The 27,178-nt window shown below is 60.1% G+C and overlaps 4 protein-coding genes across 14 annotated transcripts; 2 read left to right on the top strand and 2 right to left on the bottom strand.

The window, feature by feature from the left end:
* The first annotated feature begins 215 nt into the window (after window positions 1-215).
* LOC135403895 (G patch domain-containing protein 4) lies at window positions 216-2,848 on the top strand. The gene is made up of 7 exons (XM_064638327.1): window positions 216-407; window positions 750-823; window positions 907-999; window positions 1,207-1,314; window positions 1,460-1,563; window positions 1,683-1,733; window positions 1,823-2,848. The coding sequence occupies exons 1-7, from the start codon at window positions 332-334 to the stop codon at window positions 2,499-2,501; spliced, it is 1,185 nt and encodes a 394-aa protein (XP_064494397.1). The 5' UTR covers window positions 216-331; the 3' UTR covers window positions 2,502-2,848.
* NAXE (NAD(P)HX epimerase) lies at window positions 2,808-5,151 on the bottom strand. The gene is made up of 6 exons (XM_064638328.1): window positions 4,938-5,151; window positions 4,486-4,594; window positions 3,850-3,960; window positions 3,603-3,716; window positions 3,376-3,523; window positions 2,808-3,293 (listed from the first exon to the last, which is right to left on the bottom strand). Exons 1-6 carry the CDS (start codon window positions 5,111-5,113, stop codon window positions 3,091-3,093), a joined length of 861 nt encoding a protein of 286 aa, XP_064494398.1. The 5' UTR covers window positions 5,114-5,151; the 3' UTR covers window positions 2,808-3,090.
* A 313-nt stretch (window positions 5,152-5,464) lies between these two features.
* On the bottom strand, window positions 5,465-14,010 carry TTC24 (tetratricopeptide repeat domain 24). Of its 7 annotated transcripts, none has more exons than XM_064638308.1 (13): window positions 13,988-14,010; window positions 9,495-9,862; window positions 8,384-9,196; window positions 8,087-8,305; window positions 7,878-8,006; window positions 7,620-7,741; window positions 7,387-7,506; window positions 7,178-7,251; window positions 7,019-7,086; window positions 6,771-6,903; window positions 6,447-6,502; window positions 6,329-6,371; window positions 5,465-5,660 (listed from the first exon to the last, which is right to left on the bottom strand). In XM_064638308.1, exons 3-13 carry the CDS (start codon window positions 9,174-9,176, stop codon window positions 5,561-5,563), a joined length of 1,857 nt encoding a protein of 618 aa, XP_064494378.1. In that variant the 5' UTR covers window positions 9,177-9,196; window positions 9,495-9,862; window positions 13,988-14,010; the 3' UTR covers window positions 5,465-5,560. The 7 variants fall into 7 exon arrangements, with proteins under 7 accessions (XP_064494378.1, XP_064494379.1, XP_064494377.1 ...); XM_064638309.1 differs by lacking the exon at window positions 13,988-14,010 and adding an exon at window positions 11,042-11,132; XM_064638307.1 differs by lacking the exon at window positions 13,988-14,010 and adding an exon at window positions 10,609-10,824.
* On the top strand, window positions 11,139-26,706 carry IQGAP3 (IQ motif containing GTPase activating protein 3). 5 transcript variants are annotated; one of them, XM_064638305.1, is made up of 37 exons: window positions 11,736-12,290; window positions 12,640-12,796; window positions 12,870-12,947; window positions 13,131-13,207; window positions 13,357-13,424; window positions 13,665-13,778; window positions 14,165-14,343; window positions 14,633-14,720; window positions 14,977-15,140; window positions 15,338-15,425; window positions 15,572-15,735; window positions 15,851-16,011; window positions 16,240-16,364; window positions 16,538-16,701; window positions 17,022-17,112; window positions 17,225-17,392; window positions 17,490-17,632; window positions 17,706-17,876; window positions 18,140-18,223; window positions 18,690-18,761; window positions 19,318-19,387; window positions 19,764-19,972; window positions 20,226-20,378; window positions 20,491-20,654; window positions 20,817-21,041; window positions 21,122-21,262; window positions 21,724-21,808; window positions 22,107-22,339; window positions 22,428-22,560; window positions 22,857-22,959; window positions 23,117-23,261; window positions 23,406-23,493; window positions 23,748-23,960; window positions 24,058-24,224; window positions 24,380-24,481; window positions 24,837-24,945; window positions 25,171-26,704. In XM_064638305.1, exons 1-37 carry the CDS (start codon window positions 11,869-11,871, stop codon window positions 25,282-25,284), a joined length of 5,232 nt encoding a protein of 1,743 aa, XP_064494375.1. In that variant the 5' UTR covers window positions 11,736-11,868; the 3' UTR covers window positions 25,285-26,704. The 5 variants fall into 5 exon arrangements, with proteins under 5 accessions (XP_064494374.1, XP_064494375.1, XP_064494373.1 ...); XM_064638304.1 differs by adding an exon at window positions 11,139-11,277 and having other exon boundaries at window positions 12,203-12,290; window positions 12,870-13,207; window positions 20,491-21,041; window positions 25,171-26,705; XM_064638303.1 differs by having other exon boundaries at window positions 20,491-21,041; window positions 25,171-26,705.
* Window positions 26,707-27,178: the final 472 nt, after the last annotated feature.

Below are 27,178 nucleotides of genomic sequence, written 5' to 3'. Positions count from 1 at the left end.
CCCACGTTCCCCTGTACCTGTATCTGTGTATCCCCCTGTCCCTGTATTCCCGTATCTCCATATCCGTGTATCCCCACACCCCTGTACCCCCATGTTCCCATATCCCAGCGTCCGCCCCTTCCCGTATCCCGCCCCCTCTCCGGGCGCATTTCCCGCTCCCCGCCCCCTCTCGCGCACGCGCAGAGCCCCTTCCCGGCGGGCCCCGCCCCCGGCCGTGACCCCGCCCCTGGCCGCGTGCGCGGGCCGCGGTTCCGGGAAGTCCCCCGAGTCCCTCCAGGAACCGCCGGGACACTCCGAGACCCCCCGGGACCTCCCCGGGGCTCCCCGGGACATGAGCGCCCCGGGACCGCCGGGCCGCGGGATGCGCTTCGCCGAGACCCAGCTGCGGCGGCACGGCTGGCGCCGAGGTGGGGCCGGGCGGGGGTCCCGGGGCGGGGGTCCCCCGACTGTCCCGCCGTCCCTTGGCCCCCCCTGAGCGCCCCGCGCTCCGCCCAAGCCCCAGAACCCCCCGGACCCGGCTTCCCCTGCCAAGCCCCGGGACCCCCCAGACCCGGCTCCCCCTGCCAAGCCCCATCTCCCTCCATGTCCCCCCCAGCTCCCTCCAGCTCCCGGCTCCCTCCAGTACCCAGCTACGCCCGAGCCCCGGGACCCTCCAGGCCCCAGCTCCCCACCCCAGCCCCCGGTGGTCCCCAGCCCTCGGTGGTCCCCAGTCCTCCCCGGCGGCGGGTGATGAGTGGCTGTGTCGGCAGGGCAGGGACTGGGCAAACGGCAGGACGGCATCGCCGAGGCCATCCGGGTGAAGGTGAAGTGTGACACGGCGGGGGTGAGTGCAGCCCCCCTGCCCGGCCGGGGCCCCGCGCCCACCGCCCGCCGCAGTCATTCCGGCGGCTCCTCTGCACCCCGCAGGTGGGACACGACGCGGCGGAGCCCTTCACCTTCCACTGGTGGGACCACGTCTTCAACAAGGCGGCTGCCAACATCGCTGTGGAGGCCGGGCAGGTGGGAGGGCTGGAGGGGCACCCTGCTCAGACAAGGGTGGAAAGCAGGGGAGGGGGTTGGGGTCCCTTTGGTGGTCCTTGTGCTGCCGCTCTGTGTGTGTCCCCGCAGCCCCTCTCAGCATAGGGACCGTGGTGGCAGAGACGTGCTGCTAGAGGGGTGAAGCCCCTTGGGTAGATCGTTCCCGAGCCCTTTGTCTCTCCCCTCCAGGATGGCATCTCCGTGAAGGCGCTTTCTGAGCAGGGAGGCGGGATCAGCAATAAGAAGCCGCGCAAGGCCGGTGGCACCAGGGACCTGCTGTACGGCCGCTTCGTGAAGGTAACTGGCCCTGGGATGCAGCTCAGAGAGCAGCTGGTGTCTCTGCAAAGGTTGTGGAGAGCTCTGCACCTGCCTTGCAGCACAGCCCCCAGCCTATTGCTGCTGTGTCCCCCTTCCTCACGGCCCCTCTGTGTCCCTGGTGCAGTCGGCCACACTCACAGCCTGTGGGGAGGAGTCCGTGACGCTGCCCACTGGCTCCGAGAGCAGTGAGGAGGAGGAGGAGAAGCTGGACCTCTCTTCAGCCAGGAGGCAAGGCTGAGCCCCATCTCCACGACGAGGAGGGATGAGGGCTGCGAGGGGCAGCCCCGGTCTGAACCGTGCCCCTGCCACACTGCTGGGGGGTGACACGTCCTCTCTGTGTCCCGCAGGCTGACGGACGAGGAGCTGGTGCAGGCGTGTGGGGGCCGCACGGCACACAAGTGAGTGGCTGGGGGGGCTGCATGGCCGAGCTGGGGGGCACGTTTCCTGCCAGGGAGATGCCAGATCCCACTGCCTGTGGTCATTGCAGGGGTGCCCGTCATGGCCTGACCATGAGTGCCAAGCTGGCGCGCCTGGAGGAGCAGGAACGAGCCTTCCTGGCCACGTACCAGCACAAGGAGCAGCAGCAGGAGCTCCTAGAGAGCAGCCCCCTGGCAGAGAGCCAGGGCAAAAAGAAGAAGAAAAGGAAAAAGTCCAGAGACAGAGCCGACCCTGAGGTGCCCCAGAGCCAGGAATCAAATGGGGAGGAGGAGGAGGTATCAGGAAAAGAAGTGAAGGTTGTGAAGAGGAAAAAAAAGAAGATCTGGGAGCCAAGTGGAGAAGAGGAGCTGATGGGAGAGGGAGAGAAGGTCATGAGGAAGAAGGTCACAGAGCCATGCGGAGAAGAGGAGGCATCAGGAGAGGAGGGGAAAGTCATGAAGAGGAGGAAGAAGCCAGAGGCATGCACAGAACAGGAGGTGGCAGGAGAGGAGGGGAATGTCATGAAGAGGAGGAAGAAGCCAGAGGCACACACAGAACAAGAGGTGGCAGAAGAGGAGGGGAAAGCTGCAAAGAGGAAAAAGAAGAAACAGAAACAGAAGCAGGAGGAGGAGGACAAAGAAGAGCCAGCTGAGACAGACATACCTCTAGAAGGCACAGGTGAGCCAGACCTGGGACACAGCCCCAGGAAGAAGAGAAAAAAGAAGAAAAGGAAGAGGGAGCCAGAGTGAGTAAGTGCCACGGCTGCCGTGTTGTGCAGCTGCCAGTCCCACCTTGCTGTGAGGGTTCTGATCCTGGTGCTAGTGGGTGCCCAAGGGTGCTCCAGGCTCGTCCCTGACAGAGCCCAAGCACTGTGGCTCAGCCTGGGGATGCTGGGCTGGGCTGGGTTGGTCTGGAGCTGGATCGACCTTTATTTCACCTGAGCCTTCACTGGTCAGGGGTGACCCCAGTTCCCCCCAGGGCCTGGGGCAGGGAACCATTTGCTGTGGGCTCGTCACAGAAGGACACAAGGGGACAGACCCTGCAGCATATTGAAGTATTTTTTCAAGGGCACAAATAAATCTTTATTGCAGTGAGACCACCCTGAAGTGTGAGTGGTGCAAGAGATCACTTGGATCAGGCAGCAACCCCAAACAGAGCCCCCCCCAGCAGCCCCCCATCACTCCCACCTCCTGGGCCTTTGGTCTGCAGTGACCTTTGATCCTGCTGGGTTGGGCTGAAGCCCAGCAAGGTGCTGAGCACCCTCCCAGCAGAGGCTTGGGCAGAATTGGGCCCTGATGTGCAGTACTGAAGCCGAGCCCAGCCCCTGTGGCCCCAGCCCTATGTGAGCTGCAGGACACAGTCCGTGCCAGGGTATGCTGGCAGGTTTAGAGCATATTTCTCCTGCAGTGCGGGTGGCACAAACCTGCCCCCGAGGAAGTGGTACCGCCCAGCAAAGTGCGTTGCTGCCTTCTTGGGCGCCGTGAGCGAGATGAGCATGTCGGGCTGGAGGCCGTCTGCCTTTCCCTTCTCCACGTCCCAGCCTGCAACAAGCCCCATGGCTGGGCTGGAGCTGGGACCACCTTGGCTGGGCACCTTCCTCCAGGGGGTGCAGCCGTTACTCACCCGAGGGGATGTCGATGCTGGCGATGGGCACCGTGACACGCTCCAGGGTGCTGAGGATGCTGCCGAAGGGCTCCCGCACCGCCCCCTTGAAGCTGAATCCAAAAATCGCATCCACCACCAGGCCGTAGAGCTCGTCAATGAATGCAGCCTGCAGCAGGGATGGCAGCAGGTGAAGGGCAGCCTTGGGCACTGCTCCCCCTGCTCCCGAGCCGGCAGCTGCCCCTCACCTCAGTTGGGAATTCTGGGAGGAAGGGGATGTCCATCTTCTCGCATTGGGTGATCAAACCTTCAAAGAGGGGCTTGCTGGGGCGCTTGGGGTAATACACAGTGGGCAGGTAGCCCTACAAGAACATGAGGAACCTGAACTAATCCTGCTCTAGCAGCAGCAGCAGCCAGAGGAACAGGACCCCAAAGCCTGCGGTTACAGGGGCACATGGGCATTGGCAGCCTCACGGGGAGCGCGCAGAGACTCACAAACATCTTCAGGTGCCGGGCACAGACCAGCCCATCGCCGCCGTTGTTCCCTGGCCCACAGATCACAAGCACAGCGGGCTGGCTCGTCGTGAAGGAGCTGGGTGGGTAGGCCTGGTAGGAGATGTGGAGTTATGGTGGGAAAGCAAGGCCACACCATGGAACCAGGACTCCCACCTGCCTCCCACGATCCCAACCTTGGTGCTGCCACAGCTCTTCCCATGGGACTGGGACCCCACCCTAGGACTCTTCCCAGGATCCCCACTTGCCTCCCTGGTGTCCACCTTGGCAGTGGCACAGCTCAGTCCACGGTGCTGGGACCCCCCAGAACCCCTACTTTGGTAATGGCAGTGGTGCAGCTCAGTCCACAGTGCTGGGACTTCCCCCCCCAATACCTTCAACTGCCTCCTGGGCCCCCACCTTAGCAGTAGCACAGCTCAGCCCATGGTGCCAGGACCACCCTCGGGATCCCCCCTGTTCCCGAGGGCCCCCACCTTGGCAGTGACACAGCTCTGCCCACGGGACTGGCACCTCCATAGAACCCTTCCCAGGATTCCCACCTGCCACCTTGGTGGTGCCACAGCTCAGTACACAGTGCTGGCACCCCACAGGACCTCCCCTGCCCCTCAGGACCCCCACCTTGGCAATGGCAGTGGCACAGCTCAGCCCTGCCAGCTCCATCAGCTGGTCCACGCTGAACTTGTACTCAGTGAAGAGCTCCTGGTCGATGGCCTGGGCCTCCTCCTGCCTGGGGGGAGGAGGATGGGGACCCCGACACTCAGCCACCCACAAGGTCTGCAGGGCTGGGGGCTGCTATGATCCCCTCGACTTTGCATGAGCCATGGGGACACACACACAGGGTCCAGCTCCCCATGCTGAGCCCCCCCATGTATATCTGCACCCCAAACCTCAGGTCCTGCCCGATCCCTTTGCACCTCTCAGCCCCCCCATATCCTGTCCTCCTCGACCCCTTACCCCCTCACCGTGCCCCCTCCACTCTGCCCGCCCCCCCCGCACCCTGCGGACCCCCAGAACCCCTCGCCCGCTCTACCACCTCCTCCTTCCCCCCGCGCCTCCCCACCCAGCCGTACCCCAGGAAGCGGAGCCCCTTCGGGCCGGGCCCCGCGCTGGGCCCGTGCATGGCGCGGCTGGGGGGATACCGGCCCCACTCCCGGCCCTGACCCCAACCCCAGCCCCTGCACCGCCCGCCCGCCCGCGCCGCTGCCACGAGCAGCCCGAGCCCCAGCAGCGCCCTCGGGCCCGGCATGCGGCGGGCACGGCCCGGAACGGCCCGGAACGGCCCGGAACGGGGCGCGGAGCTCGGAAGGAGCAGGCGCGGGGCCGCCCCGGGGCGGAGCGACCGTCACCGAGCGCCCGGGCGGGGCCGTGCAGAGCCCTCGGTCCCTCCCCGCGGCGGGACTCGGCGGTCCGTCCAGGCCCCTCCGCCCTCTCCAGTCCCCTGGGGACCTCCGCGGTCCCTCCAGCCCTCGTCTAGGACCCCGCGGTTCATCCAGCCCCTCCTTCCACTCCAGTCTCCCCCGGGACCCCCGCGGTCCCTCCAGTCCCTTCATTCCCCTCACCGCCAGACCCTGGCATGGAAAGGATGGCAGAAACGGAGTGGGGTCAAAACCGTGTTGGCTCAATGGGCCCCCCTGCTCCAACTTGGGGCTGGAGAGCCCTCCCGAGAAACGGCATCTCCCACGTGTCCTGCTGGTCACACAAGGTTGCAGACAAGGGACAGTGTCCTGGTCCCTCTGCGAGGTTCCCGGCGGGGCCAGCAGCTGGTGACAGTGGCAGTGGGGTCATCGCCAGGGCTGCGAGATCACGGAGGCATCACAGGTTGTGGGGGTGTCCAGCGGGAAGCAAAATGGAGTTATGGAGTCATAGACTGCTTTGAGTGGGAAGGGACCTTAAATCCCATCTTGTCCCACCCTCCTGTCATGAGCAGGGACACCTTCCACTAGACCAGGTTGCTCCAAGCCCCGTCTAACCTGGCCTTGGACACTTCCAGGGATGAGGCAGCCACAGCTTCTCTGGGCAACCTGTGCCAGGGCCTCACCACCCTCACAGCCAGGAATTTCTTCCCCATATTTCTTCCCCAATTTCTTCCCCATCTACCCTTGCCCTCTGGCAGTGGAAAGCCATTTTCCCATGTCCTGTCACTCCAGGCCCTTGTCCAAAGTCCCTCTCCAGTCCTCCTGAAGCCCCTTTAGGCAGTAGCAGGCAGGAGGTTTATACTGGGGTGCTGGAAACCACCCTCAGATCTACTGCCCCATCCACAGGGTAGGGTTTGATGTTGGCTACAAGGTGTCAAAATCCCCAGGCCCTGTGATTTTTGGCTTGGAGATTTGTCCATTGCAAGGATCAGGGGTGTCCCAAGCCCTGCTGGGGGTCTTCACCCCTGAACCCTCCTCTCAGAGGACACCCTGGAGCCCAAACCTCCTGTCTGCTCCCTTGTCCACTCCCCCAGGGCATCACCTACCGCTCCAGAGGCCTTGGCTGGAGGGTTTGGTGGTCACGATGCCCTGTGGAACACGGTGTGAGACCTGCAGCCCTGGGCTCTCCACGGAAGTGACACTCTGGTTGTATTCCATACTTACATGGCTGGAGGTCTGTGTGGGGTGGTGGGGCCAGGCACAGGGGGGTGGTCCTGTTACTGGCAACAAAGTGCAGCTCATGTGGAGGTGGCAGAGAGCATCTGCGTGACAAACTCTCCCCACCCCATCGTGACTGAGCCCTCCCCAGGTTCCAGCTGGAAGTACCCCAAACCCACTCCCCAGAATTACGGATCTTTAAAAATCTCTGGATTTTCCCCATTAACCAGGAGAAGTCCCCAGAGAGACACCACTCATTGTGCTACATCTGCTGCAGGGGTATTTGGGTACCAGGGGCTGTACTGGGGTGACTCCTTCTCGCCCACCTACCTGTTAGCCTGGGGCTGACTCAGACACCCTGGAGCCACATCGGGACCACCCTCATCCTCCCCAGAGGTGCTCAGGATGCTGTGTGGGTTGCAGGGCTCCAGCGCGAGGCCATCAGTCAGGGCCACTCCTCTGCCTCCGGGGAGGAAGGACAAACAGGCAAGAGCAGAGTATCAGACTGTGTTGAAGCCTCAGCTCCGGCAGGAATCTCCTGGATGGCTCAATCCTGCATTTAGTTCTAACCCTCTCACCTGAATGCTTGGGATGTGCTCCTGGCACATACATGTAGAGCTGGTCCTGGGCTTTCCCTCCAAAGGACCTGGAGTGAAGGAAGGAAGGTTTGTCTCCTGGGTGATGCTGGGAACTCATCCCAGAGGAAGGAGGGAGAGGACAGCAGCTTTCCTACTCACACCTCACTCCTCTGGACCCGTGTCCCGCTGGCCTGGGGCAGCATGGAGCAAAACCGCAGCTGGCTGAGCTCCTGCTGGGATGGAGGGATGGCTGGGGCTCATATGTGTGTCCCTCTGCCCACCAAACCTGGGCACCTCTTGCCACCAACCCCTACTGGAGTCCCAGCCCCCAGCCCGCCTGTGTGTCCCACACCCAGGGTGATGCTCACCAGAGCTGGGGTGGGCACTCGGCCCCCACGCTGGGAGAGGCGGCCACTGAGGCAGAGCCGGTGCTGGATGGCATCTGTGAGCTTGTGCACAACCTGCTCTCGGGCAGCTCTGGGGGTGTCCTGTGGTGGACAGAGCCCACATAGATGATGGGCTGAGTGGGTCTGTCCCCAGGGCTGGGGCACCCGTGATGCATAGCAGAGTCTGGCCCTGGAGGTTCCCCAGTGTGTCTTACCTGGCAGTGGGAAAGCAAAGTCAGGGCCTCCTGGTAGTGCCCGATGGCTTTCTGGGGGTCTCCCAGGTGGAAGCAGGCTGTGCCCAGCCCCTCACATGCTTGCCACTGCCCCTGCACGTCCCCTGGGAAGCAAAGGGCAGCATCAGTCCTAGCACAGTGTAGTCGAGGTCCTGGGCAGGGAGCATCACCCGGCTTGAGTCCACTCAGCACCTGGATGCTGCAGACTGCCCGGGGGGGTTTGCCTGTGCCTCCCCTTACCTGAGTCCCGGAAGGCTTGCAGGGCGTGCAGGTAGTTCTCCGCGGCAGCCTCATGGTTCCCGAGCCGGCTCCAGGCGTATGCCAGATTCCCGAAGCACTGCCCCTGTGCCCTCCGTTTCCCCAGAGTGCCTGGAATTGGGAACACGGGGCTCCATCCCAAGCCAGTACATCCAGCAAAGCCAAGAGCCGGAGACAGCAGTGTAACCTACCGTGCAGCGCGGCCGCGCGCTGGTGCCAGCCCAGCGCTGTGCCAAAACTGCACAGGGCATTGTGGGCAGCACCCAGGTTCTGCAGCAGTGCAGCCTCCCGGTGCCAGTCCCGCTCCAGCTCTCCTCTGCAGAGCCCGAGGGCCCGCTCGAAGCTCTCAACAGCCAGGGAGAAGATGTGGAGCTGGGAGTAACCCAGGCCGATGTCAAAGTAGAGTTTCCCTGGGGGCATAGAGGAAAAGTGGGTGCAGGAGCTGCTACCTGGGACCCTTGAGAGCAAAGGGTGCAGCACAGCGTTACCTCGCAGGGCCGGGTCGGGGATGGTCTCACAGAGCGAGCGGCACTGGGCGAGGACCCCTGTGATCTCTGCCGCTCGGAACCGCCGGCTCTGCAGCATGGAGCCACTCGCCCTGCTCAGAGCCACCGCTGCGGCCTCGGGGCTCTCTGCTGCCGTGTAGGTCTGTGCCGCGTCCAGGAAGCACCGTGCGGCTCGTGCTGGCTCCCGCATCCCCAGGTAGCGGCAGCCCATCTGCATGTGGGTCCCTGCTCGACCGCCGTCACTGTGGCCAGTGGTTTTGCCAAAACAAGTCTTAGGAAAGTCCTGAAGCCCTTCCTGAGCTGCCCCAGCGTTGAAATAAAGGTCCCCCGAGTGCTCCCCATTCTCCCTCTCCAAGGGCTGGGACTGGAGGAGGAACTTAAGGGCCTTTCTGGGCTTCCCGGTCTCCACGTAGGCAGCCCCCAGGTTGAAGGCACAAGCCCTGCAGAGCTGAGTGCTCACCATGTCCCTGGAGAGGAGCAGGGCCTTCCTGAAGCACCCCACTGCCTCCTGCCCGGCACCCAGTGCCAGTGCCTGGCGCCCGGCTTGTGTGAGCCCCTCAATCGCAGCCACCCTCCCCGCCACCTCATCACCTCCCTCCTGGGCATCTCCCCTGGCCTTGGCCTTCTTCTTTTTCTTCAGGCTCTTCTTGCAGCTGGGAGGGTTGGTGGGGGCTGTGGAGGCTGCAGGGGCTGCAGGGGTGGTGGTGGTGGTGAGGATGGGGTTGTCAGGGGCGGTGGGTTGCACTCCTGGGTCAGCAGCCTCCTCTGAAGCCATAAGCAGGGGCAGTGACCTGTCTACAAGAGAGGCAGAGGCTCAGGCAGCTAAGCTGGCATGATCCTGCCAGGGATCGCTTCAAATGAGCAGAGTTATTTTATATTATTTACGAAAAATTAGGGAACTCTTGCAGTTTTTTTGCTGCTAAAATTTCAAGGAGGAAAAAGGCCTTTCCACAGAGGACCCTGCTAACCTCGGTGGCCACCAGAGGTGAGAGAGGTCACTCTGGGGGAGCAGGGGAGATGCTGCAGCACAGGGGGGTGGGAAGTTCCCGGGGTGCCTTTTTGGGAGGCAGAATAACCATTTGCACATACTTACTGTTTGCTCTTCAGGCGCAAAGGGTGCTGAGAGCAGGGAGGGGAGGGACAGGGCATCCCTGCCGTCGCTGCTGCAAGTCACAGCTCTCTGATGGGGCTGGATGGAGGGGGTCCGAGGGGCCTCTCCACCTGGGCTTCCTGGAAAGTTGCCCCGAGCAAGTCGCAGCCCCCCAGTGATGGCCGCTGGCGCCTGGTGCTGGAGCACAGCGAGTTCTGAGTGGCAGGAGCATGGCAGGAGCTGGCACAGGCTGGGACAAAGCTCCTGGGGAAGCACATCCTGCAATGGCTCCGCTGACTCTGGTTTCATCCCTGTCACCAGCATGGTGTGCAGCGCCATGGCAACTCCGTGCAGCAGCACCGGTGTGAGACCTGTCATGGACTGACGGCACAAACTGGGTGACAGTGTCGTGGTTTAAGCCCAGATGGAAATTAGGCACCACACAGCCACTCGCTCAATCCCCCTTTTTCTCCCTTCCAACCCCATGGAATAGGGAGGAGAATCAAAAGTGAAACTTGTAGGTTGAGATAAGAACGGTCTAAAAATAGAAAACAAAGTCAAATACAATAATAATGGTAAGTAATAATAATTAAAAAAAGGGAAAGAAAAAACCCCCAAGTGATAAACAATACAATTGCTCACCACTTGCTGACTGATGCCAGACTCCCTTCCCAAACCCAGATCAGCCCCTCCCAGGTAATTTCCCCAGTTTATATACTGGGCATGATGGTCTATGGTGTGGAATATCCCTTTGGCCAGTTTGGGTCACCTGCCCAGGCTATGCTCCCTCCCAGTTTCTTTTGTGAACCTTCTCACTGGCAGAGCATGAGGCACAAAAAACCCTCAAGGCCCTTGACTTAGGAGAAACACAATTTAGCAAAAACCAAAACATTGGCGTTATCAACATTATTCTCATTCCGAATCCAAAACACAGCACTGTGCCAGCTACTGAGAAGAATATTTTAGCTCCATGCCAGCCGGAACCAGGACTGATGGATCCTACAAACACATAGTGGAGGGCACAACTGTGCGCTGGGCAGCACCAGCGCATGATGGACAGGACACGGGCACAAGGGATGACACAACCACGCCATGGATGGCACAACTGGCCCCTCACTGTCTCGGCAGCTCATGGCAGGCGCTGGGGGCTTGGTTCGTGGCAGGGCAGGTCTGTGCTTTGGCGCAGGTTGATGGACAGTTGCAGAGCAAGGAGGGCACAGTGAACCCCAGGGCTGGCACCCTGGGCCTGGCACAGCCTTGGCCCCTGGGCACAGCCCGTAGTGGGGTCCCTCAGCAGCCCCTGCTTGGACCTTCACCCACCAGTTCCCCCTGCACCCCGGTGCGTGCCAGCCCCTGAACCCACGGGGTCCTCCGCCCCCCGGTGTGTGCCACCCCCCGCACCCATAGGCGACCGCTGCATCCCGGCGTGCGGCAACCCCCGCACCCACGGCCTCCCCCCCTCCCCTCGGTGGTCCCCACGCACCCCGTTTTGTGCCACTCCCCGCACCCCCGGGCTCCCCCCGCTCCCCGGTGTGTGCCGGCCCCCGCACCTCCGGGGTCACCCCCCCTCTTCACGACTCCCCACTCCCCTCGGGGGGCCCCCGTCCCCCACTGTGTGTCACTCCCGCACGCAGGGGCTGCCCCGCCCCGGCGCTCCCCCCGCCCGGTGCCGGTGCCGGGCCTGCAGCGCCCGGCGGCCCCCGCGCGGAGCCACGTGGGCGGCGGGAGATTCAAACCGCGGGTGGAGCCGCCGCCGCGGCCATGGAGGGAACCGGGACGGGGCGCTGTGAGTGACCAGCACCGGCAAGGGGGGACTGCCGGGGGAGGAGAGGCGATGGGGAGTGCGGGGGGCCGGGGGACAGGCAGGTCTGGGGGTGCAGGGGGATGGGGGCCGGGTAAGCCTGGGGCAGTCGAGGGGTGGACAGGGAGGTCCGGGGGTAGGGGGGGATGAGGGGAGCAGGCAAGTCTTGGGGTGCAGGGCGATCTGGGAGGATAGGTAGGTCTAGAGGTGCAGGGGGATCTGGGGGGACAGGTAGGTCTGGGAGTGCAGAGGTTGCTGGGGGGACAGGTAGGTCTGGAGGTGCAGGGGGATCTGGGGGGCAGGTAAGTCTGGGGGTGCGGGGGTTGGCCAGGGAGGTCTGGGTGCAGGGGGATCTAGGGGGACAGGTAGGTCTGGGGGTGCAGGGTGATCTGGGGGGAGAGGGGGATGTAGGGGCTGGTAGGTCTGAGGATGCAGAGGGATGAGGGAACAGGCAGGTCTGAGGGTGTGCATAGAGGAAGGGCAGTAGTGTGTAGGGTCCCAGGCACCTGGGGACAAACAGGGGGACGTGTTTGAGGAGTTGCTTGGTGGTGGGGAGCCGGGTGCCCCCCAGCAGTCATGGGTGCCTCCAGCACCAGCAGTGCCAAAGGATCCCAAACCTGCAGCTGTGTCCCCCTGAGTGCTGGCTCTGGGCCCCCGCCCCCTGGTGCCAGCTCTGGGTGCCAGCTGTGGCCGTTATTTGGGAAAAAGGGAAGTTGGAAACTTTTCCTCCAACCGCCTGAAGGGCCTGGCTGGTGTCACCGTCATGCTGGTGCCTCCCCCATGTGGCTGTGGGAGGCTGCTGTGCCAAAAGCCTGCCTCCCTTTCCCAGATCTTAGTTTGGGTGGCCATGGGGGCTTCCAAAAGCCCCCCCAAGCAGAGGGCTCTGACGGGCACCCCCATCACTGCCCAGGTGAGCGCCTGACTGCGGCCGAGATGGACGAGCAGAGGAGACAGAACGTTGCCTACCAGTACCTCTGTCGCCTGGAGGAAGCCAAGCGGTGGGGCTGCACCCAGGGAGCCCCTCGAGCTCAGATTTGGGGGGGAAAAGGGGTGCAAAGGGGAGGGGATGAGAGCAAGGGGTCTGGGTGGGGGGCAGCTATAATGCTGCAGAATCTTGCCCAGGCTCTGGGTCTTTGTGGCCCTCAAAGATGCTTTTGGGGGTGGTTTTTGGGGGAAGGCTCTCAGCCAAGCACCCAAACTGAGAACCACCTGGCAGCAAAGGGCTGGAGGCCAACCTCCCCTGCCGGGGGAATTTCTGGGGAGGGGGTTGAGGGGGTCTCCTCTGGGTGCTTTTCCTGCCTGGTGGGATGCTGGGATCTGTGATGTGCCCCATCTTTGCCCTGCCAGCTGGATGGAGGCCTGCCTGGGTGAGGGGCTGCCTCCCCCCACTGAGCTGGAGGAGACCCTGCGCAACGGGGTCCTCCTGGCCAAGCTGGGCCACTGCTTCGCCCCGGCTGTGGTCCCGCTGAAGAAGATCTATGATTGTGAGCAGACTCGGTACAAGGTAAGGCTGTGACACCAGGGGTGTGTTCCTTAGGGTGTACGAGTTCAGCCTGACTCTAGCTCCACTTTTCCAGGCAGCTGGGCTTCACTTTCGGCACACGGATAACATCAACTACTGGCGTGATGCCATGAGCCATGTGGGCCTTCCCTCGGTAATGTCCCCCCTCTGCTCTCCCCAGCCAAGGGACACGCTGGCCTCTGCCCTGTGGCAGCACCGTGGGGAGTGCTGGTGTGGCAGGGGGTCTTTGTCTTTGCCCCTCACCCTTGGGCACCATCCTGCCCAGGGACCGTCTCGATGCCATCCCCACCTGAGCTGTCTCTTGTCTTTCTGGCAGATCTTCCACCCAGAGACCACCGACATCTATGACAAGAAGAACATGCCCCGGGTGGTCTACTGCATCCACGCACTCAGGTGGGTGGCCTGGCCTGGCTGTCACCACTCATGAGCCGCTCATGTTTGTGCTCACGAGCCCTTTGGTGGCATCACCCGCCGGCCTCGGCTGCCACAGAAGCTCTGGGAGGGAGAAGCAGGTGATGTTACGGTCATGGTCTGTCTTTCAGCTTGTACCTCTTCAAGCTGGGGCTGGCTCCTCAGATCCAGGACCTGTATGGCAAAGTGAATTTCACAGGTATGCTGCTGTGTGGAGGGACCTGGGCTGGGCGCTGGTGAGGAGGGGTTTGCCATTGATGTTTTGGGATCCTGTGGCAGGAGGGGTGTGAGGAGTGAAGATTTTGGGTGAGCTTTGCCAAAGCTGCCTCAGGGATGCTCACCCCAGTATGGGGATTTTCTGCACCCCTCTGGTTTGGAAGGGGAACAGGGGCTCTGCTGGCTGCCCCCGCTCCAGTGCTGTCTCTCTGCTCTGCTCCAGAGGAGGAGATCAACAACATGAAGCGTGAGCTGGAGAAGTATGGGCTGCAGTTGCCTGCCTTCAGCAAGATCGGTGGCATTTTGGCCAATGAGCTCTCAGTGGATGAAGCAGCAGGTGACGGGTGGCTGGTGGGGAGCAAGGCTGGGCAATCAGCCCCTGGATACCAGATCTGAGGCCAGCAAACTTGAGAGGTGGTGCTCTGGGAGGTGGTGGTGGTCTGGGATGCAGCGGAGGCACCTGGTTGCTCACCTTCAGCCCCGCACGTGGCTGCAAGGGCTGGCACAGCCCCTTCCCCACTGGCAGCACCGGGGGTTCTACATTACCTGTTCTTGCTGTGAGACACAGACTTCCCATGTTCTGGAGATGCAGCTCACTCTTTGGTGGTTCCCACCATTGTGCATGGAGTGGCTCTTGTCCCACTGTGTGCAGGGTTATAGTGGATGGTCCATCTCACTGCTCCATGTCTCATCTCACCCCCCTCCTTCCCACCTTGCCTCCAGTCCATGCCGCAGTGCTGGCGATCAACGAAGCTGTGGATCAGGGGGTGGTGGCCCAGACGATGGAGACCCTCCGCAACCCCAGTGCGATGCTGCAGGACCTGCGTGGGGAGCTGGCAGGTGCCTACCAGGAGGTGCTGCACCGGGCGAAGCTGGAGAAGGGCAGCAATGCCAGGAACAGGGTGAGGAGGGCATGGGGGGGGCAGCTGAGAGAGGAGCAGCCCCTTTGCTGATGGGTGCTTCAAGCTGGAGGGGTCCCTTGGCCACAGACCATATGGTGATTGCTGGGTGAAACACAGCCTGGGAGCCCTTGTGCTGAGCAGAAGATGGGGGAGATGATTCCTCTTTGGGGGCCTAGTTTATCCCCAGGGCTTGGAATTGGGAAATGAGCCCAGGCACCTGCAAGGGACCCTGCTGTGTGCTGTGGGGTGAGCTTGGGAGGAAAGCTCAGGGTGAGGAGTCTCTCTCCAGTATCTGCAGGTGATCCCTGAGGGAGAGGATGTCTATGACTGGTGTCTGACCCAGGCTGAAATCCAAGGGAACATCAACAAAGTGAACGGTGAGGGAAGGTGGGGCTTTCCTCTTGGGGGGAGCTCTAGGGCTTATGGTGGGACCATAGTACCCCAGAGCATGAGGAGAGTGATGGCTATAGCAGGAAGGAGTGATGCAGACCCATCAGGGATCAGGGCTGGATGTGCATTTCCAAGGAGAAATTAAAATGATGGCTATGCAGGCTTCAGCCATAGCTGCCTTTGCTCCCTGAAGCTGTGGGATGATTTACCTGCTGACCTCTGGGATGGACTGGCCTCTTGTAGTGCACGGGGCTCTGGAGGAGGTGGACGATGCCCTGCAGAGACAGGATGTGCCAGCACTGCACCGGGTGCTGCAGGACCCCGTCCTGGCCCTGCGCTGCCTCCAGCGCGACAACCTCCAGCTCTACTTGGAGCAGCTCAGCATGGACCGGGAGCAGAAGGCACTGGTAGGTGCTGGCAGGAGCCCATGGTGTGGGGTACCTGTGCTGGGGGTGCACCCCCGTGGTCCTGAGGAGGAGGAGGGTCCCCTGGGTGGGAGTTGCTCTGTGGGTTGGCAGATTTCTGACAGGGTCTGAGCACGGCTCCTCCATCGGTGTGAGCAGAATGAGGTGTGAGACCCAACACCCATCTCTGCCCACTGCAGGACCTGGGCTACCTGGAGATGCTGGACCAGAAGGAGGTGCAGGCAGGGATCCTCACAGCCAACAGGAGGGGCGAGGAGGAGCGAGCCAGTGAGTGCCAACAGGGATGGTGCTCGCAGTGCTGCCCTGTGAATGCCCAGGAGCTGGTGCCCTTGCCAGCAGCCCGGCCAAAGGGAGACCAGGCACGGCCACCTCCTGCAGCCCCCCTGTGCCAGCTCCCCTGGTCTGTCCCTCAGTGCTGCTGGCTGTCAGCCGGATCAACGCCGCCATCCGCCGAGGGATGCTGGCTGAAACCCTGGAAGCGCTGATGGACCCTGCGGCGCAGCTGCCCGATGTGCACCCCTCTGCTGCCCCCCTGTACCAGCACCAGCTGGCCCTGCTGCAGCGCCAGCACCCACAGGTGAGAGATCCCCAGGCATGGGAGATGAGGGGGATTGGTGCTTCCCCTGTGCCCGGGGGTGCTGGGCTGGAGGAGGGGGTTATGAGGGATCAGTGTCTCCGTCTGCCCCGGGCAGGGTGAGCTGGCACAGGAGGAGCTGTTCGTGGCTGTGGAGATGCTCTCGGCTGTGGCGCTGGTCAACCAAGCCCTGGATGTCGGGGATCCCGACGGGCTCTGGAGCAGCCTGGTCAGCCCTGCCCTGGGCCTCTCGGGAGTTGAGGATGCAAATGCACAACGGTGAGAAGATGGGCTCTGTGTTTGGGGTCAGTGTGGAGAAATCCAGTGGGAGGGGATGGTCAGTCGGCCTGCGCTTTTCGTGGGTTTGTTCCAGCAGCCTCCTGCCCTGTGCCTTGCCTCTCCCCTCTGAAGAGCCAGGCAGCTGGCTGTGGCAGGCACCATCTTGCTCGGAATGCACTGAACCCTGCTTGGAATGGACCAAGCCATTGCCCTGTGTCTCTCCTTCAGGTACTTTGAGGACTTGCAGCAGCTGAAAGGCCAGCCTAGGGGAGCGGGAGCTGAATTCCTGAGCTGGAATGACATTCAGGACAGTGTGAACAGCACCAATTCATTGGTGCAGGATGAAAATGACAGTGAGTCCTGCCCACATGGAGTTTGGGCGTGCAGGGGGGTCTGCAGACACCCCAGCTAGGGAGGTTGCACTGGGATTCCAGCCCCAGAGAACCTCGCACCACCCTGGGCTGTGACTCCCTTAGGTGCCTGGAACACGGGGGGTTGAGCAGCATGTCCCTTTCCTCCCACGCAGGAGTCCACGCGGTCAGGCTGGTCAACGAGGCGCTGCTGCAGGCAGACCCCGAGAAGACGCTGGCGGCGCTGCTGCTGCTGGAGGCTGCCCTACCCGACATCGCCCTCCCAACCGCCCAGCGCTACCACGACGTCCTGTCCCGGGCACGGAGGCAGAAAGCCCAGGTGGGGTGGGGGTCGTCAGCTGTGGAGTACCTCCATGGAAGCATGGCATCCCCCCTGGCTGTGGGGTACCCCACTGACTGCATGGGTACTGCGTTATCCTCTTGTGCTGCGTTATCCCCTGGCTGTGGGGTACCCCACTGACTGCATAGCATTCCGCCCTGGATGTGGGGTACCCCACCTTGGTGGCATGGCATCCCCCAAGGCTGTGAAGTACCCCCCACCTCCATCAGTGCAGCACTCTGCAAAGCAGAAGGTGCTCAAGGGGGGCTGCCCAGCTTGTTAGACTCCATTTCCCCGTGCCCAACTCTGCTGTCTCGCAGGCCATGGGGGATGACGGAGCTGTGCTTTGGTGGGAAGAGATCCAGGAAGGAGTCTGCCGGGCTAACCAGGACACAGTGGCAGCCAGAAGGAGTGAGTGCTCTCCCCACACAGGCTCTGGGTGCTGAGCCCCTGTGGGCTGGGGCGCTGCTGTGGGGGTCAGAGGATGAGAAGGTGCTGACGTGAGCCCCCTCTGTTCCCTCAGTGGCTCTGGGCATTGCTGCCATCAACCAGGCCATCAAGGAAGGGAAGACGGCGCAGACGCTGCGGGTGCTGCGCAACCCTGACGTGGCCCTGTGTGGTGTGGTGAGCGCCTGTGCCGGTGCCTACCAGGAGCAGCTGGCGGCTCTGGTGGCCACCAAGAGACCGGCAGGTAAAACCTTGGGAGCTGCAGAACTGCCCCCCCCTCCACCTGAGGTGTTCGAGGGGAGCAGCACCACCCAGCAGTTCCTGTCTGTCCTGGCGTGCAGGGAGTGAGAAGCTGTACTGGATCCGGCACAGGCTGCCAGACGGTGCCGAGTACTACCTGAGCCTGAAGACCTTTGAGGGCAGCTGGCAGTGCCCACGCGACAGCGGCCTCAACACCACACACCTGAGCCGGGAGGAGATCCAGGTACAGTTCGGACGGGGCTGCGTGGGCACCGGTGGCATCACTGGGGCTGAGCTGGTGCCTCATGTCCCCACAGTTGGTTGTCACCCGAGTGACGGCAGCGCACGACCGGGAGTGCCTGTGGGCATCCAACACCTCCTTCGTGGTGAGGCTGCAGGCTCGGATCCGGGGCTTCCTTGTTCGCCGGGAGTTCGCGGTACGACGGCACATCCTGCGGGAGCAGCAGCCAGCTGCCGTCAGGATCCAGGTGATGCAGCCAGAATCCATCCCACCTCTGTGCACAGGGACACAGCATCCTCTGGCGGGTCCAGCGACCTCTGCCATTTCACTGCTGGGGCCCCCCGAGGTGCTGCAGAGGGTGGTGTGAGGCTTGTTTCTCTCACAGCAGCTGCTTTGGGTGCTGTTTTCCTCTTTTCTTGTGCTGCGTTATCCTCTTCCCTTGTGTGCTCCTGACTGGGAGTCATGGTGACCTCATGCAGGTCTCTAGCTGGTGTCTTCTCTTGTGCCCAGGCTTGTTGGAGGGGGTACAAGCAACGCAGAGCTTACCTGGAGAGGCTGTGTTACCTGCGAGCCAACGCAGAGGCTGCAATCAAGGTTGGGAAGACTCTTCCTTCAGCCTTTGCTCCCTCGTTGGGCATTACCACCCTCTTGCTCAGCTGCAGGGTGGCATCTACCCCCTGCCCAGTGCAGAGGAGCCAGGGAGGATATGGCAGCTGGGCCAGGGCAGCGTGTGAGGGGATAAGGGAGAACATCTTGCAAAAATCATTGAATAGAATTATGGACTTGTTGAGCTTGGAAAAGCTCTTGAAGATCATTGAGTCAAACTGTTCCCCCAGCACTGCCAAGGCCACCACTAACCCATGTCCCCAAGTGCCACATGTCTGTTAAATTCCTACAGAGATGGTGACTTCACCATTGCCCTGGGCAGCCTGTGCCATGAAGAAATTTTCCCTAGTGTCCAATCTAAACCTCTGGAAATCCTCAGTTTCCCCCTTCTCCACCCACTTGCTTTGGCCAAGTGAGTCCTTGCAGAATCCAACTATTTGAACATCTCTTCCAGATCCAGGCGGGTGTGAGGATGTGGCAGGCTCGGAGGAAGTACCAGGAGAGGCTGCGCTACTTCAGGCAGAATGTCAGTGATGGGATGGGAGCAAAACAGCTCCTGGGAACATGTTGGTGGGGATGGAGGAGAATGATTGGAGCCCATGGTTGGATCTCCTTCCCTGAGTGCTTGTGGCACAGCTGGAGGGAGAACTGCTGCATCCTGGCCAAGGGGGACAGATGGGAACGAAAATGTGCCGGGGGGGTCTGGAAGCCAAACTATCAGACTCTTTGAGGTGTGAGGAGAGACTAAAAACACTCCAGTTCCATCAAAACCCAGGGAATTCAAGATGCCCATTAGAGGGGAAGGAAATTTTGGGGGAAAGGGAGGTATTGGCTGCAGGAAGTGAAGCTGCACGTCTGGAGTTGCTGCAGCTTCTGAAATACAGTGAGCACAGGAGAACAACTCCTGAGGAGGGTGGAATCCCAAAATCCCTCCCCGGTTGTGGAGACCCTCATCCCAGGCCTTGGCACACTGCCAGCAGTGGGAGCAGGCACCCAAATGCCTGTCCAGTTCTCCTCCACTCCCCACGTGTGTCAGGGATGCTGTGAGGAAACATTCCCCATTCCCTTGTTTGTCTTGGCAGATTAAAGCTGTAATTAAAATCCAGGCTTTTGTGCGAGCGAACAAGGCCCGTGGGGATTACAGGATGCTGGGTAAGTGTCTGCTCATTGCTGCTCTGAAGTGTGAGGGCTAATTGGGAAGGGGGCTCTACCTCCTCCCTCACTGGCCTTGCATGGTGGGGAGGTGGTGGCAGGCTGGCCATCGGTGTCCCTGTGGTAAGGACAGGAGTGACAGATCCTTGGTGGTTCCTGGGCATCAGCCTTGAAGCTGCCCCTCTGCCCCCAAAAGCTTCCTAGGGGCTGTTGTGTGGTGTGGCCATGCCCTGTCCCATGTCCTAGTACTGCAAGAAGATGCTTTTTCCAGGAGGATGGGGTCTCTGGGTGAGATCCTGGGGGTGCAAGGGTCTGTGATGGGGGTGGCTGCTCTGCCCCCTGCAAGCATGCACGGTGTCGCTGTGTCTTGCCGCAGTCCATACCAGGAGGCCACCACTGAGCATCGTCCGGCGCTTCATCCACTTGCTGGAGCAGAGCCAGCATGACTTCTGGGAGGAGTCAGAGGTGCTGCGGCTGCAGGAGGAGGTGGTGAAGAGGATCCGTGCCAGCCGGCAGCTGGAGAGTGACCTGGACCTCATGGACATCAAGATCGGGCTGCTGGTCAAGAACAGGATCACGCTGCAGGTGGGGAGCAGGGCAGGGGTCAGGGGAGGATCTCAGACATCTCATGTGGTCCTGCCAAAATGCCTGAGCCCGTTGGTCCTGCTCTCCATGGCATTGCAGCTTGGACTTATCTCTGCTTCACTCTTCAAGTGGTTGGAGGGGTTGGGAGGGGTTGAGGAGCGCTGGGATGCCTCAGGCTCTTCCCAGAGGCTGGTCGGAATGCCGGAGCCTATGGCAGTCCCCAGCACTTCTCTCCCTGCCCACGTGGCTGCAGGAGGTGGTCTCCCACTGCAAGAAGCTGACAAAGAAGAACAAGGAGCAGCTCTCAGAGATGATGTCCATAGACAAGCAAAAGGGGCTCAAGTCACTCAGCAAGGAGAAGCGGCAGAAGCTGGAGGCCTACCAGCACCTCTTCTACCTGCTGCAGGTGGGGCTGGTGGGGATCTGCTGTGTCGCCCACAGCGGGGAGGCAGTGTGGGGACCTGGTCCCCCAGCACTCCACAACATTTGGGTTAGCTTGGTGTCCCTCGTGCCTGCAGACACAGCCAGTCTACTTGGCCAGGCTGATCTTCCAGATGCCCCAGAACAAGTCCACCAAATTCATGGAGTCAGTAATCTTCACGCTTTACAACTACGCATCCAACCCACGGGAGGCTTATCTGCTGCTCCAGCTCTTCAAAGTGGCGCTGCAGGAGGAGGTCAGGTGGGTGTCCATGGGTGTCCTGGTCTGGGGACAGGCCTGGGCAAAGGCTGAACCAAGGGCATCATCTTGGATGCAATTATCTCCTCTGGCTACTCCCTCCTGCTTGGAGAACACACATACTGGTCCATCCCCTCATCCCATCTGCCCTGTCTCTCTCCCCAGGTCCAAGGTGGACCATGTCCATGACATCCTGACAGGGAACGCCACGGTGATCCGGCTGGTGGTCAGCTTCTACCGCAACACGCGTGGGCAGAACGCCCTGCGGCAGATCCTGGGAGGCCCAGTGCAGGAGGTCCTGCAGGACAAGGCCCTTGGCATCCGTACCGACCCTGTGGACATCTACAAGGCGTGGATCAACCAGGCTGAGTCACAGAGTGGGCAGAGAAGGTCAGGCCCTGGGCGAGGAGGCTTGGCCCGACTGCAGGGTGACAGGCGTTGGGATGGTGATGGGGATCTTCCTTTCACAGCAAGCTCCCATATGAGGTCAGCCCTGAGCAGGCTCTTAGCCACCCTGAGGTCCAAAGGCGGCTGGATATTTCTATCCAAAACCTCCTGGCAATGACAGACAAGTTCGTCTCTGCCATCACCTCTTCCGTTGACAAGATCCCGTATGTATCCCTATGGTTTCAGTGCCTGCCCGGGAGCACTGCCGGCTCAGAGGTGTCTCTAGCGAGGCCTTAGAAAGGAGGTTTGGTGACTGGGGTCCTCTTGCCCCTTCAGTGCTGCAGGGCTGTTTTACTGCACTGTCAGCAAGCTGAAACCAAATATCAGCAGTGCCCCATGGGCTGGCTCTTTGGGCCACTCTGAGTGCTTTACTGCTGGTGTTGAGGTGTTGCCAGGGAGAATCTGAGCTGTGGTCATCTCAGAGGATGAAGGCTTCCTCCAGGGATGTCTGGGCTGGCAGCAGGGTAGAGGAGGGAGCTGAGGGATGCTGCAGCTGCCGGCCCCTCCTGTGGGCTCCTCCATTGCCCCGGGGCTGGGGGTTTCCTGTATCTTGAGTTGTGGGTGGTAGAGAGCTGGGGCAGGGTGGTCCTTCATGCTGATGGACCTTTCCCTGCCCTCTCCTCAGCTATGGCATGCGCTACATGGCCAAAATCCTGAGGACATCTTTGACTGAGAAATTCCCCAAGGCCCCGGCAGAGGAAATCGATAAGGTACCCTGGGGCTGGGGGGCTCTGTGCCGTTTGGTGGGGTTCATCTGTGTCTGCACGTGAAGGGCCAGTATCTCTTCACAGAAAGTCAAGTCCTCTGGACTTAAAAATACCTCCAAGTCAGTATTTTCCATGAGCCACTAAGGAAATGCCAAAGGTGGGCTCTTCTCAAGGGTGCCATCCCCTCTGGGAGACTCCCACAGGGCAGCGCAAGGATGCAACACCCTTCCCTGCTGAGCCACCACCTCCTCGGGCCTCAGCCTGCCTGCTCCTCCAACCCTCAGCCTGTCTCATGCCCTAGATTGTGGGCAACCTGCTCTACTACCGCTTCATGAACCCGGCTGTGGTGGCCCCCGATGGCTTTGACATCGTGGACATCTCGGCTGGGGCGACCCTGCACCCCGAGCAGCGCCGCAGCCTGGGCTCCATCGCCAAAGTGCTGCAGCACGCAGCCGCCCGCAAGGCCTTCGACGGGGAGAACGCGCATCTCTGCGGGGTGAACCAGTACCTGGAGGACACCCACAACAAGTTCAGGTGGGCACCAGGACAGCATTGGGGTGAGAAGGCGACTGTGAGCCAGTGGCAGGGTTTTGGGGTTGACCGAAGGGGTCCTTCTCTGCAGGAGGTTCATCTCTGCTGCCTGCTGTGTCCCTGAACCAGAAGAGAGGTTTAATATGGATGAGTACTCAGAGATGGTGGCGGTGGCCAAACCAGTCATCTACATCACTGTGGGGGAGCTCATCAACACACACAAGGTAAGGGCATAAAGCTCACAGCAAGCGAGCTCTGTTTCCTCTGCTCCCACCTCCTGGGCTTTCTGCCACATTTCCTCACACTCTTCTGTGTCCCACCCCCAGCACAGCTCCTTTCCTCCTGACTCTTTTTTCTTTTTTAAGCAAGGAAATAACCCAGATTCTGCAGGTTTGTTGCTGCTTGTCCTTCCCTGAACATCATATCTGCTCCATCCCCTTTTGGGTGTAAAGGATGCAAAGGGGGCCCTCTCTTCCTTTGCATCCTCCTTTGCCACTGACTTATCCCTTGCACCGTCCAGCTCCTGCTCGAGCACCAGGACTCCATCGCACCGCATCACGGAGACCCCCTGCACGAGCTCCTGGAGGATCTTGATGAGATTCCTACAGTCCAGTCCCTGGTTGGTAGGTCAAACTCTGGGACATACCACCCACACTGTCAGGAGCAGGGTGGACATGGGGACAATTTGACTTGCATGAAGCTTGATCTGGACTCCTTCTGTGTGGGAAACTGGCCCTTTGGAGCCCAACACAGCTAGCAGGGCTCTCTCTGCCCTTGTAGGGGAAAGTGTTGCCAGCCTGGCAGACAGTGGTGCTGAGCAGGTGCTCTCTCAGCTCAGCAGAACAGAGATCTCCCTTACCCTCACTGGCAAGCTGCTGCCAGCGGCCAGCAGTGAGGAGAGTGACACGAGGAGCTTGCTGCTGAGGTGAGGATGGGCCCCACGGGCATTGGGATTGTGCTGGGGGCTGGGATACTCTAGAGGGGCAAGAAACCCTTGCGTGGAAAGTAAATATTGTGAGCCAGGGTGGTGGTCTGGAGTGGATGCCTGACATCTCACTCTGGTCTCTAGCACCAAGCAGATGCTGGTGGATGTGATCCAGTCCCAGTCAGGAGATTCCCTCCCAGAAATCCTGTGGACACAAGCCTTGGAGCACGAGGTGGGTTGAGTGAGGCTGCTGCTGGGCATGAGCTAAAAATGTTTGCAGCGAAATGGCAAAAAAACCCTCAGCAAAAAGCTGCCCTGCTCCTCTTGGAGCCTTGGCCACTGCTCTTGTGCTCCAGCAAGAGCTCCAGAAACGTGTTCTGGACCAGGAGAGATCCACATCAAACTGTGCGAGAGGGGGTTTGGTTGCTCCATCTCCTCGTGCCCCATTTCAGCTGCGTTCCAGGCTCAATGCCTTCTCATCCCTAGGAAGCTGCCCACGACCGCCTTGTGCACAGGCGAGTGCTGCAGGATGCCCAGACCCCCACCCAGCTGAAGTGGCACCGCTCCCTGGCTGCCAACGGTCAACTCTCCATGGAGGAGAAGAAGCGCAAGATCATCCGTAACCTGCGGCACTTGGAGAGCCTGGGGCTGGTGGACTCTGCCCACCAGTACCAGGAGCTCATTGATGAGCTGGCCAAGGTGTGCTGAGTCAGCCCCCCTGAGATCCTGCTCTGGTGCTCTGAGAAAGCTCAGAATGAGGTATATTGGCTTTCTTGCCTGGCTTTGTTCCCTCCAGGACATCCGGAACCAGCGGCGCCACCGGCAGCACCGCCGCGCGGAACTCCTGAAGCTGAGGCAGACCCTGCACAGCCTCGATGCCAAGACCTTATTTTATGAGGAGCAAATTGATTATTACAACCAGTACATCAAGACCTGCCTCGACAACCTGGCAGCCAGCAACAAGTATGGTTTCTTACCAAAAATCAGTACTTTTTTAAAAAAAAACATTATTTGTTTTCATTGCTCCCTGGTTGTTGTGACTCCTGGAGATGTTGGGGGTCCAAGGGGACACAGGTGGCTGGACATGAGCTTTCAGCATGTGGTTCCTCCTCTTCCAGGGTCAGCAGGAAGAGTAAGAAGCTGCCGTCGCTGCACTACACGGCGGCCCGGCTGTTGGAGAAGGGAGTGCTGCTGGAGATCCAGGACCTGCCACCCAGCCAGTATGTAGCCCTGGCTCCATGGGAGGAGCTGTTACTTGGGGTTGTCCTGTGCCAGGGCCAGGAGTTGGACTCGATGATCCTTGTGGGTCCCTTCCGACTCAGGATATTCCATGAAAGCTTGGGCAGGTAGAGGAAAATAACCCAGGAGGAGAATGCACATGAGCCACCATTGTTCTCCTGGGATGGGGCAAGTAGTTTCATGTAGGAGAACAAGGGACAGTTGGGATTTGGAGGGGGGATTTGGGCTGTGGGTCTGGCTGCTGTGCTGAGGGGTTGTGCTGGGTGGGTGACCAGCTCCTTGGCTGCCTTAAAGCCATGAAGCTCCTTCTGGCAGTGAGTGGCTCTGTCTCCTCAGGTTCAAGAATGTGATTTTTGACATCATCCCCTGTGAGGAATCGGGCAAGTTCCAGGTGAAAGCCAAATTCATGGGAATTGACATGGAGCACTTCCAGCTGCACTACCAGGTGGGGAGCCTGTCCTGAGGCTGCCGGTGCCCAGCCAGGCCAGGGGGTGCAGGGGACAGGTGGTGTCCCCCCACCTGCAGTTTCTGGGGGACTCAGAGCCCATGGGGAGCCCTGCCCTGAGCTGGGGACAGCTTTGTCGTGCATCTCCCACTGCAAGCCCAGCTCTGAGCTGATCCTTATTCCCGGGCATGGGGCTGGTGGCAGTGACAGTCACCTCTCCCACAGGACCTGCTGCAGCTGCAGTACGAGGGTGTAGCAGTCATGAAGATGTTTGGTAAGGCCAAGGTCAACGTTAACCTGCTCATTTTCCTCCTCAACAAGAAGTTCTTCAAGAAGTAACAGGGGTGGGGGGGGGTGGAATGGGCTACAGGGACGGGGGGACCAATGAAAACCTGCCAAAGGCACCTTGGGGTTAGTGATCCTGGGGCAGGGAAGTTTCTGCTGGCCATGCATCTTTCCTGCCTGGACACAGAGTGCTTGAGCACCTGCAGCTGGCTCAGCCCCAGCCCTGGGCACCCCAAGCTCGGTACTGAGCCGGTACCCGACCTCCTCGCAGAAGGATGCGGCTGCCAAAGCTTTTGCAGCGCGTGTTGCTTTTAAAATCTATTTTTTTTTGTGGGTATTTTGGCTGTTTAGTTCCTGTGTTGCCAACAGCCAGCTGCTCAAGGACACTGGATTTCTGAACACTACACAGGTTTTTAGTGATGTCATAAAGGTATTTTAATATATATATATATTTCTTCCTCACAGTAAGGCTGGAGAAATGTCAGAATCAGTCTTTATATTGGGGGGTAGGAGAGGGGCAGAACACAGAGGCAATAACTGCTTGTGAGGACATCCGTGGCTGTTCCCTACTAAACTGAGGTGCAATAGGAGAATGTTGGTTTCCAAAGATGAACTTCATTGCTCTCCAGCCAGGCTGAGAACAGATACAAAGCAGGGTGGCTCAGAGCCACTGCTCTCCCATGGATGCCACAGGGCACCAGAGCAGGGACCTCCCCTTTCTGGGTTTGCCTGGTATTGGATGTGGAGCAATCCCATGGCACTGTCTCAGCTGGGATGGTGATGTCTGTCTCCCCTCTTTATTTGCTCTGGTGGGAGCAAAGTTTTCAAATGTGGATAATGATCGAGTTTGTCCACGGATGCATTTAAAGCACTTTCTCTTCATGTGAGCCCCTTCCCTGGGATGGGAAGGGAGCTGGTGGCAGTCCCAACCTCCCCCCAGCCCTGTCTCCATCAGGCATAGGAGCAGCAAGTCCCAAACCTGCTCCATAAAGGAACTTTTTGGTGAGATCGGATTTGGAATCTCCCTCACTGCTCAAGTAACTGCCTTGGGTTAGGGTTAGCCTTGAAGCTGGCTCAATGGTACCTCATCTATTGCCATCTGGGGCTCCGTCTTGTCTTTGAAAAGTCATGTTTGTTTGTGAGGGTTTTATGTGTTTTTTCTTTCCCTTCTGTCATATAAAAGCTGCAAACGGTGCTTACCCTCATCCCTGCCCATGCTGGATTCCTGCTGTGCTGCCTCTGCTTGTTTACTTTAAATAAAATTGTATTAGAAAATGCAGAATTGCTCTGGATCATTGTTTCCCCGTGGTCCTCACAAGCCTCTCCCCTGGCTTATGAGGGTCTTTCAGACTCATGACATTCTCTGCAGTCTCCCATGTCCAAAGAAGGTGCTTGTGGCCGTGGGCACCAGCCATTAACCACCGTTAGATGGGGACCGGCTCCCTCGCAGTGATGCCAAGTCAGGCACTGAGGCACTGACTCAGCTCTTGCATGGGGAATTTAGGCCACTTTCAGACACATTTAATTCTTAAATAAATACTATGATTACATCTCCTAAAGACTATGATTATATCTCTACAGGAGTGAAGCAGGATCAAGCTGCAGCACTCTTCCAGGTTTAAAACAGGATCTGTTGGCTGCTGTGGGTGCTGCTCTGTCTGCAGGGAGATGATCCAGAGGAGTTGCTGCTGCATGTTCCCATCACCACGCTGGGGTTTTTTTTATTCTAGTTAGTATATTTGTTTATTTTTCTTACCTTCCTTGCCTTCAGAGGAGAATCCAGTGTGTCTGGCTGTGGCTCGGTGTGGTTTGTTGCCACCAGCCACCTCCCAGAGCAGCTGTTGGATTTGCAGCAGCAGCATTTGGCACACTAAAACCATTTATTTGGGATGTTTTGGGGATGGAGGAGAACCTGAGGTAAAGACTCCACGTAACGATAATAATCCCT

This window comes from Pseudopipra pipra, chromosome 29, assembly GCF_036250125.1.
Source record: "Pseudopipra pipra isolate bDixPip1 chromosome 29, bDixPip1.hap1, whole genome shotgun sequence".
Classification (NCBI taxonomy): Eukaryota; Metazoa; Chordata; class Aves; order Passeriformes; family Pipridae; genus Pseudopipra; species Pseudopipra pipra.
This window is presented reverse-complemented; position numbering and strand designations above follow the sequence as displayed.